The 9413-nt window shown below is 37.2% G+C and overlaps 1 protein-coding gene across 5 annotated transcripts in view; it reads right to left on the bottom strand.

Annotated features, from left to right (window-relative positions):
* UXS1 (UDP-glucuronate decarboxylase 1) overlaps positions 1-9413 on the bottom strand; it is a 171918-nt gene that overhangs the window by 43966 nt on the left and 118539 nt on the right. For all 5 annotated transcript variants that reach the window (XM_044670482.1, XM_044670479.1, XM_044670483.1 and 2 more), the window contains exon 9: positions 6698-6819. In XM_044670482.1, the coding sequence (XP_044526417.1) occupies positions 6698-6819 (122 nt within the window). The remainder of the gene's footprint in view (positions 1-6697; positions 6820-9413) is intronic.

A 9413-nucleotide genomic window follows, 5' to 3' on the forward strand; every position in this document is an offset into this window, starting at 1 on the left:
AGGAAGGAAGGAAGGAAGGAAGGAAGGAAGGAAGGAAGGAAGGAAGGAAGGAAGGAAGGAGGAAGGAAGAAAGAGAGCTGAACTTTCTCTGAAACTGCCATACATTTCTTGTAGAGTCTCTTGGACTTTGCAAAAAGAGCCCTAGTTTTTATGGCTGAGTCACTTAATCTCAAAATTATCTACCTGGTTTCTACTCATTCAAATTAGACTATTTGCTCTGAATGGCCCAGTAACTTCAAAGTAATTTTCTGATTCTCTCTGTGCTATCAATGTGATCTTTTTTAAATTCAAGAAATTCTCCCTTCCAAAGAATATCTATTGAGAACTTTTGTTTTCACATAACTTACATTTCCTACTTCATCCTGCCTGTCATTCCTAATAAGAATAAAAAGGAGAACAAAAGTTTTGTTGCAGGATAGCTAGGTGGTTCAGGAGATTGAAAGCCAGGCCTAGAGACAGGAAGGTCTGGATTCAAATATGGTCTTAGACACTTACTAGCTCTTCTGCCTTGGAACCAATACACAATCCTAATTCTAAGATGGAAGACAGGGATTTTTTTAAAAAACCTCATAATTACCCTAGAACAGTGATGGGCAAACTTTTTAAAGAGGGGGCCAAAGGAAAGGAAATGCTCATCTGTCATTCTGTCTCTAAGGCAACTCTTTCGAGGTTTCATTGTATTGTATCCTACTCATATTCATCAGATTAGGAATAATGTCATGTGGATTTTGGGGGGTCCGCATGTGGCCCACGGGCTGTAGTTTGCCCATCACTGCCCTAAGGAGATAGATACTATTTATTATTCCCATTTTTTACAGATGAGAAAACTAAGGCAGCAAGGTTAAGGGATTTGGCCAGGGTAACAACGTAAGAGTGAAAAACAGGATTAGAACTTGTGTCTTCCTAATTCGTGGTCCAGTATTCTAGCACACAACACCAATTAGATTTAGACGGCTCAATGAATGTTACCTTAACTACCTGAGAAATTCTCCAATGCTTATTTCTTAGTTATATATCACCTTTGTAGACCAACTTATAGCAGTAAAACCCATTTCTCAAAACTCTTTAAATTAATTTTGTAACGCTGAGCTGACAACTCTATTTGATTTTTCCTTATTCTTTCCCAAGGCTTAAATCTTCTGGCAAACCTAATGGGGCGAAAAAAAACACAACTCCAGAATCATACCTCAAACCCAGGGTTTGATAGTGGCAGACTCCCTACTGGCTACAACGCTGGTAAATTTACATTCTTGACTAAGTCTCAGAGTCCACAAGTCAGTAAATGAGAGGTTCATGGCTGAATCACTGTTACTAATGACCAGCTTTCACTTTTGGGTTCTGTGGCTTTGTCCCATTGTGGGATGGGGATGAGTCACCAACAGCTCATTCTAGACATCACAATTTTTTATCAAAGGAAAAATAAATAAATACTGAATGTCTGAGTCGAAAGTATACAATTGTCAGGTCATCCAGAAAAAGAGCAACTTAAAAAGAAGATAGACAATTGGTCCTCTCCATACGGCTGATACATAGGGCTCCCAACTGAATTAGGGAACAGACATAGACCTGGATGGGTTGAGATAAGCCATAAAAACCTGTAACCTATTTATCTTGAACCCATGTTTTTTCTTAAATCCATTCATTCAATAAACAATTATTAAGTACCTAGTATATGCCAGCTACTAGTATATTAATCATAATAATATGTAATAATAATTATAAGTAATTATTAAGTACCTAGTATATGTCAGTGCTAAGCACTGGAGTTATGGAGGCAAAGAAATGAAAATATCTTTGCCCCACACAGAGCTTATCTTCTAATGGAGGGTGTAAGAAATTGTGGGGATTAGGAGCAATAAGTAAGTAAATACAAAATATAACAGAAGTAGTTTGAGGCTTATTTTTTGATATATTCAATGAAGAAGCAATGTGTTTTGCTTGACTATACATATTTATTACAAGGCTTTTGTTTTTCTTCTTTTTCAATAGAGGATGGGGGGACATAAGGGAGGTAGATTTTTATACATCAAAAACAAATAAATTTAACAAAAACAAAATTTTAAAATAAATCCCACACAATGGCAATTTAGGGTATATGATTATATGCTACTGTGCCTTAAGAAATGATGAACTGGTTAAAACTTAAATTATTTATTTACTTATTTAAACAAATCCTTATTTTCTGTCTTAAAAAAGGGCTAAGCAAATTGGGGTTAGGTGATTTGTCCAGGGTCACACATCTAGAAAGTACTTGAGGCCATATTTGAACCCAGGACCTTATGTTTTAAGGATGAGGGAACGAAGGAAGGGAAGAAGGGAAGGAGAGGATGGGAGGGAAGACTTACATGAAATTATGAAGAGTGGAATAGAGTAGAACTAAAGAACCAAGGAAGAGTAAAACCAAGAGAACGTGTACAGCAAAAAATATTACTTGAATAATGACTTGTGTATGTCCACCTCCAGAGAAAGAACTGATAAACAGAAACAACTAGGACATAGATTTATATATACATATATCTTTTTATGAAATATTGTATTCTCCAGTTAAGGAAGGGGAAGGAGTGAGAGAGACACCCGAGAACTTTAATATTTAAAAAAAAAAACCACCACCTAATTAGTCAATTTTTAAAAAATTTTAAAATAAAATAATAATCCAAAATTTAAGTTTTTTTGGGGGGGAGAGGGAGAAGAAAAACCAATAAATCAAAAATATCAAAGCATAATAGTCCAATCTAAACTAGCAACTGAAGGAAGGAGGGGATCAGAAAGGTCTTGTTCAGAAGAAACTACAGATATCCCTTCGACATCATGGCTTTCCTCATCATGGTTCTGCTATATTGAGCGTTGGCATAAGAAGTTAAATGGAAATTTTGGGGGAGATCTATGGAAGCTGCAGACAACAGGCAAAAGCCAGAAGATAACACAGAAAAAGTTTAGAAACTCAGAAAACATACTTAATCCCAAATTTAGAATAAGATGCAATAAATACCCCATAAAAGAAAAAAAATATTCAGGCTTCTTCTCTGATTTGAAAGCAAGGCCAAAACAATTTTTCTTGGACTTTCTAGATCACAAAGGTGCTACAACTCTAACCCCAGGGATATGAAAAGGATAACTGTACAATGGCTATCCTTCACAGCAAAGAGAATTTGTAGATTGTCTGATCTTGGCTGTATTTAAAGTGAGGCAGCCCTGTATATCATTTAGTGCACTTTACAATAAAACAAGGACTTATATTCTGGCAGGGACATGAACCAAAGAGGTGCCTCATTAATAAATAATATTCCTATGCTTCAGAATAATCAAAAGTTGTAAGAAAGAAATACTTTGGGTTAATTTATGAAATTTAGAACCAAAAAACTCCAATGATAATTGGTTTAACTAATGAACTTGTGCTTGTGTTCTAATCTTTTTTTCTTTAAAATGGAGCCATCATGACCTACTGAATGTCTTCTTTTTTTCACCTATCATTTGAGACACTTTTTTGTGTTCTAACTATAAACATAAGGGCCAAAAATATCCTAGTAGAGAAGCCAGTTACAACTTTACTGATTAAAACTTCAATGCTTGGAGTAGCAGATGGTATTTCTAGGGCAACTTTGTAATGGAGCTTCAGAATAAGAGGTGGTAACAAATGTTATGTAAATGCAGGCTAGGGGCCAGTTACGCTGGGGATAGCCAAATGATTGTGGCTGCCACACACAGACAATTCTGATTTCTTTAGATGTTAGGTACCTCCTAAATCCCTCCTCTCCCTCCTCTCCCTGCTCAACACATGCTTCATTGCGTTACAATGACCCAGTTCAGATATTCTAGGCAAATATGTAGCAGGGGAAAAATAAGAGTATGAGTGAGAGACTCTAGAGCTAACTACAGTATTCATGTTGTGATGATGGAGGCTACATTTTCCATTCCTCGTGGATAATACAGTATCCATGAGACCTTGGGAAAATAATGTTTTTCTCTCACTAAGCCAGTTTCTTCATCTTTCTATAACTACAGTAGCCATGAGACCTGGGGAAAGACTATTTCTTTATGTAAACAAATTGGGGATGTGGGGATGGGGAGGTGAAAGTCAGATTAGATGGCCAATCTAATTCAAGAAATATTTATTAAGGGCTTAATATGATTAAGTCAGTTGGTACAGCAGATTGAGTGCTGAACCTGGAGTCAGCAAGACTCATCTTCCCAAGTTCAAATCTGGCCCCAGATACTTATTAGCTTAGTGACCCTGAGCAAGTCACTTAACTAACCCTGTTGCCTCAGTTTCCTCATTTGTAGGAGAAGGAAATGGCAAACTATTCCAGTATCTTTGTCAAGAAAACCCCAAATGGGTTTAGGTTTTTAAAAAATCGCTCTATACCAAAAATGAATAATATGGAAACAAGTATCAGTTGATAACATTTGTACAACCCAGAGGAATTGCTTGTTGGCTCTGGGAGGTGGGAGAGAAATAAAATGAATCATGTAAACATGGAAAATGTTTTAAAATTTAAAAAAAATTAATAAAAAACAAATGAAGTCAGAAGGAGTCAGATATGACTGAATGACAATGACAAATATAAAATATGAAAGCAAAAAACAAAACAATTCCTGTTCTTAAGGACCTTCCATTCTATTAGGGGAAAATACAATGTGCCTGGAGATAAGTATATAAAAATTGCCTGCAAAGAAATTTGGGGGAGGGGAAGGTATAGAGGGGAGGAGGACTATCTAAGGTCCTTCTCAGCCTTAATATTCTGTGATACTGGGATAAGATACTTTGAACCTGAAGAAACATAAAGCAATGTTAAAAAAACAAAATAAAAAATGGTAATAAAGTGCCATTTATGGCAGAGCAGCTGGACCTATGGGGAAGGTTGTGTGTTTATTCTCATCCTTCACCCCACCCAGTGCAGTTCCCTAAGGACTGGTTCTATTGAATTTTATTTGTAACCCTAATGCTGACTACAGTATCCAGTACTATGGTAGGTGTTAAATAACTATCTGTTGAAATGAATTGGCAAAAACCAATCAATCAGCACTTATTAAGTAATTAAATTAAATAGTAACTGTTTCAAGCATTGCACTAAATTCTGGGCAAACAAATGACAGGTGAGACCTCTGAGATCTCTTTCAACTTTAAATCTAAGCTGCTATGAATAGTTATTCATTCTGGTCCAAAGCTTAGTGCAACACTCAAAATATCAGTCTCCAGGCAGCATAAACAATCACAATGTTTCATCTATCTTTAATTTTGATAGATCTGAAAGTACCTTCAGAGTCAGGATTTACTCCTTGTAAAGTTTCTGAGATGGAAGAGGAAAGAAAACTGCAAGGGGCAGTTAGATGGCTTAGGGCACTGATGGGCAAACTACAGCCAGCAGGGCCAGATTGCCCCCCACCCCCCAATTCTATCGGGCCCTGAGGCATTATTCCTAATCTGACAAATACAAAGAGTAGGCTCTGATACAATGAAACTTCGAAAGAGTTGCCTTAGAAACAGACTAACAGATGAGCATTTCCTTTCTTTTGGCCCCCTCTAAAAAGTTTGCCCATCACTGGCTTAGGGGATTAAAGCCACCCCCAGAGATGGGAGATACAGGGTTCAAGTCTGGCCTCAGACACTTACTAGCTGTGTGACCCTGGGCAAGTCACTTCATCTCAATTGCCTAACTCTTACTGCTCTTCTGCCTTGGAATGAATACTTAGTATTGATTTTAAGACAGAATGTAATGGTTTAAACAAAAAGAAAGAAAGCTACATAATTTGGATTTGAGACTTCTCTGCATGTATCTACTTGGCATTAGCTAGCAAGCAATACAGCATCATTGCTGAAATGTGCAAGCAGGCCAACGATTTCTGGTTCTCAGTAAGAACATCAAGGGAAGACACTTCAGCCCCGAGGCTATAAACAGCTATTCTGAGCTCCAAAACTCAGTAAGGCTGTTGGCATCACAGCAGAATTTAAAGACACGGAGGAAGTTAAGCAAGGGTATAAGGCAAGGAAGGCGAGGAGGCTAGCATGCCCCATTCATAAAAGCCCACAGTTTGCTGCTGTGCATCTCCCACACTCTGTGACCCTCAGTCAAAGGAACAGGGACCGTGAAGGCACAAGTCAATACACAGAAAAAAAATTTACAAAGTTCATTTGATGTACTTTTCAGATCCTCATTTTAATATCCAGGTTTATTAAAAAAAATTATGACTCCTTTTGATCACATTCAGAGGAACAAGGAATAGCTCATATCTCCCCTAAAGTCTGAAAAAGGCTGCAGGTGAATTAAAAAAGAAAAAAGACGACCATGCCCTTCCAAGTCACAACCCATTAAGAGTAATGAATACAAGTCACAGGGAGGAAAAATAATGCATCCAGGCTGACTAGGAAGAGGTAACTAGGTGGTTCAGTGGATAGAGAGCCAGGTCTGGAGACAGGAGGTCCTGGGTTCACATCTGGTCTCAGAGACACTTCCTAGCTGTGTGATCCCAATTTCCTAGCCCTTACTACTCTTTTGCCTCAGAACAGAAACTTAATATCAATTCTAAGATAGAAGTTAAGGGTTAAAAAAACCAAACTAACCAAGAGAACCTATAGCACTCAAATATCAATATGAAAAACATGTTTTCTTCATAGACTGGATTTTTCTCCCATGTCCATCCCCAGAGGATCAGTTTCCTAAACTAAATGCTATAGGACTCTGGAAAACCTAGTGCATACCTGCTTCATGTAGGCATAACACATGGTCTCTGCCACACGTTTTCCTTCATCGTAACAGGCTCTAGGTCCGATGGGATTCACATGGCCCCAATAATCTTCACTCTGGGGGTGGACCTCTGGATCTATTGGAGGAGAACAAAGGGCTCATTTTTTTGTTGTTTATTGTTTTTTTTTTTTGTCCTCACGTCAAGCTTACAATCAAGGCAAATTCATATTCAAAAGGAGAGTGTAGAAGATGGTTATGGAATTACATTTTTATATTGAGATGATCTGAAGTATAAGGAAAATTAATACAAGGTGAAACTAGGAGATTAGAATAGTGCTAAAAAGTTTGGAATGGTCTAATAAGAACTCCTTCTGGGGGGACAGCTGGGTAGCTCAGTGGATTGAGAACTAGGCCTAGGGACGAGAAGTCCTAGGTTCAAATCTGACCTCAGACACTTCCCAGCTGAGTGACCCTGGGCAAGTCACTTGAACCCCATTGCCTACCCTTACCACTCTTCTGCCTTGGAGCCAATACACAGTATTGACTCCAAGATGGAAGGTAAAGGTTTAAAAAAAAAAAAAAAGAACTCTTAGATATAATTTCTGTATTCCTGAAAATTGTAGGTAAATCTGTGAAATATCTTAATGAGGTCCCAAAGTAAATAATTCATAAAAGGGTTTTGGTTTTTTTTGGTAACATGAATAATCTGCCCTGATTTTTTTGTCCTATAAATTTGGATTTTTGTATAATTTTACATAGGACATCACTCTTATTAAAGTTCTGCCAAGATGAAAGCAAATGATTTAATCACTTGCTTACTTGGGTATATGTTTTGTTGTTTTGGTTTAATAAGAGTACTCACTTACAAAAATGAATAATATGGAAATATGTTATGTGTGATAATACTTGTATAACCCAGATTGAATTGCTTGTTAGCTCTGGGATTGGGGAGGGAAGAAGGGAAGGAGACAATTTGGATCATGTAACTTTGGAAAACTTGTGTGGAAATTTGTTATTAAATGTAATTTGTAAGAAATAAAATTCTTTTAAAAAGCTCTGCCAAGAAAGCTAAACTTCTATATGAAATTCAATTATTACAAATTTTATTTTTTCTTAGAATTTAACTCCTATTCAAAATGACAAAATTTTTTTTTCTGATATTTCTGTGTTCTTGACCTACTCAAAAGGTAGTTATGTACAAGTACAATGAAAAGAGCATAAGGGCAGCTAGGTAGCACTGTGGATGAAGCACCAGACCTAGAGTCAAGAGGACCTGGGTTCAAATTTGACCTTAGACACTTCCTAGCTATGTGATCCTGGGCAAGTCACTTAACCCCCACTGACTAGCTCTTACCACTCTTCTGCCTTGGAATCAATACACAGCCTTGATTCTAAGACAGAAGGTAAGGGCTTTTTTTTTTTAAGACAAAATGCATGAAGCATCACCTTTAAATGTCCCCAAATAAAAGCTTGTCTTGCCATTGAATCAAAGTGCTGGACTTTTCTGAATACTATTGAATGTCTAAGTCTGGTGAAGCTGGACTCTGAGGAGCTGCCATTTATGGAGGACTCTAAGGGTTGTCAAGCACTTTATACACATTATTATATTTTCATCAGTCAGTCCATCAAAAAACCTTTATTAAGCCTTTGCTATGTTCAGGGCATTGGCTAAGATTAGCAGGCACCTTTTTCCCTTTGTTTAGCACAGTCTCTGGCACATAGTAGACTCTTAATAATATTTGTTGACCATGGACTGGCTGCTTGCTGACCAAAACACACCAAGAGTCCTGGATCTCAAGGAGTTTTCATTCTAGTTTTGGATCTCAATTTGTGTTTCTAATGCAATGTAGGAACTGAGTTACATTATGTACTTAGTCTATCCACTAACCCAGAGACAAAGGAAGGGTAAGGGTCCACCCAAGGAATTTGGAGAAAATGTTTTGCCCTTGCTAGATCTTTGAAGTAAATATCCTTTCCAAAGCTAATTTTTAGGAATTAAAATGAGGGGAAGGGAAATATAGCTGATGGAGACTTGAATCAGATGGAGAAAACCCTAACCCTGTTGAGAGCATTGAAGGAATCAGAAGGGAGGTTAAAACATAACAGCCCTGGATCTGAGAGAAGAGAGATAGAAGATCTTACTATACAAACATACAACTGACTGTCAAACATCATTTAAATAGAAAGTGTTATCTCTTACCATTTGTCAGTGGAGATGGGTAAGACTTCTTCCTATTATGACTATAGGCACATTTCCATAGCTCTTGAGCGTTTTTTCTTCCTAATATATTTTTTTTGTCAGATTCTCATTGACTACTGAATGTTTATGGACTGTGTTACTGGACTCTTGCTATGAATCTAGGATAAATAGGACACATGTCATCAGAACTCTGAAGTTCATGTGATTCAATTTAAATGGAAGCATTTTAATAATAATACAAATTTATGTAGCTATTTAAGGTTTGCAGAATAGAAACTGCTTATCTCAGAGTCACAGAATTTGAGCTTTGGAAGAAATATCATCAGCGACTATCTAGTATAATCCATATACAAAAAAAATCACCATACATAAAGGGCAGCTGGTTGCACAATGGATAGAAAGACTGGCCTGGAGTCAGGAAGACTCATCTTCTTGAGTTCAAATCTTACCTAAGGCACTTATTAGCTGTGTAACCCTGGGCAATCACTTAACTCTGTTTGCCTCAGTTTCCTCATCTATAAAATGAGTTG

This window comes from Gracilinanus agilis, chromosome 3 (genome assembly GCF_016433145.1).
Source record: "Gracilinanus agilis isolate LMUSP501 chromosome 3, AgileGrace, whole genome shotgun sequence".
NCBI classification, from domain to species: domain Eukaryota; kingdom Metazoa; phylum Chordata; class Mammalia; order Didelphimorphia; family Didelphidae; genus Gracilinanus; species Gracilinanus agilis.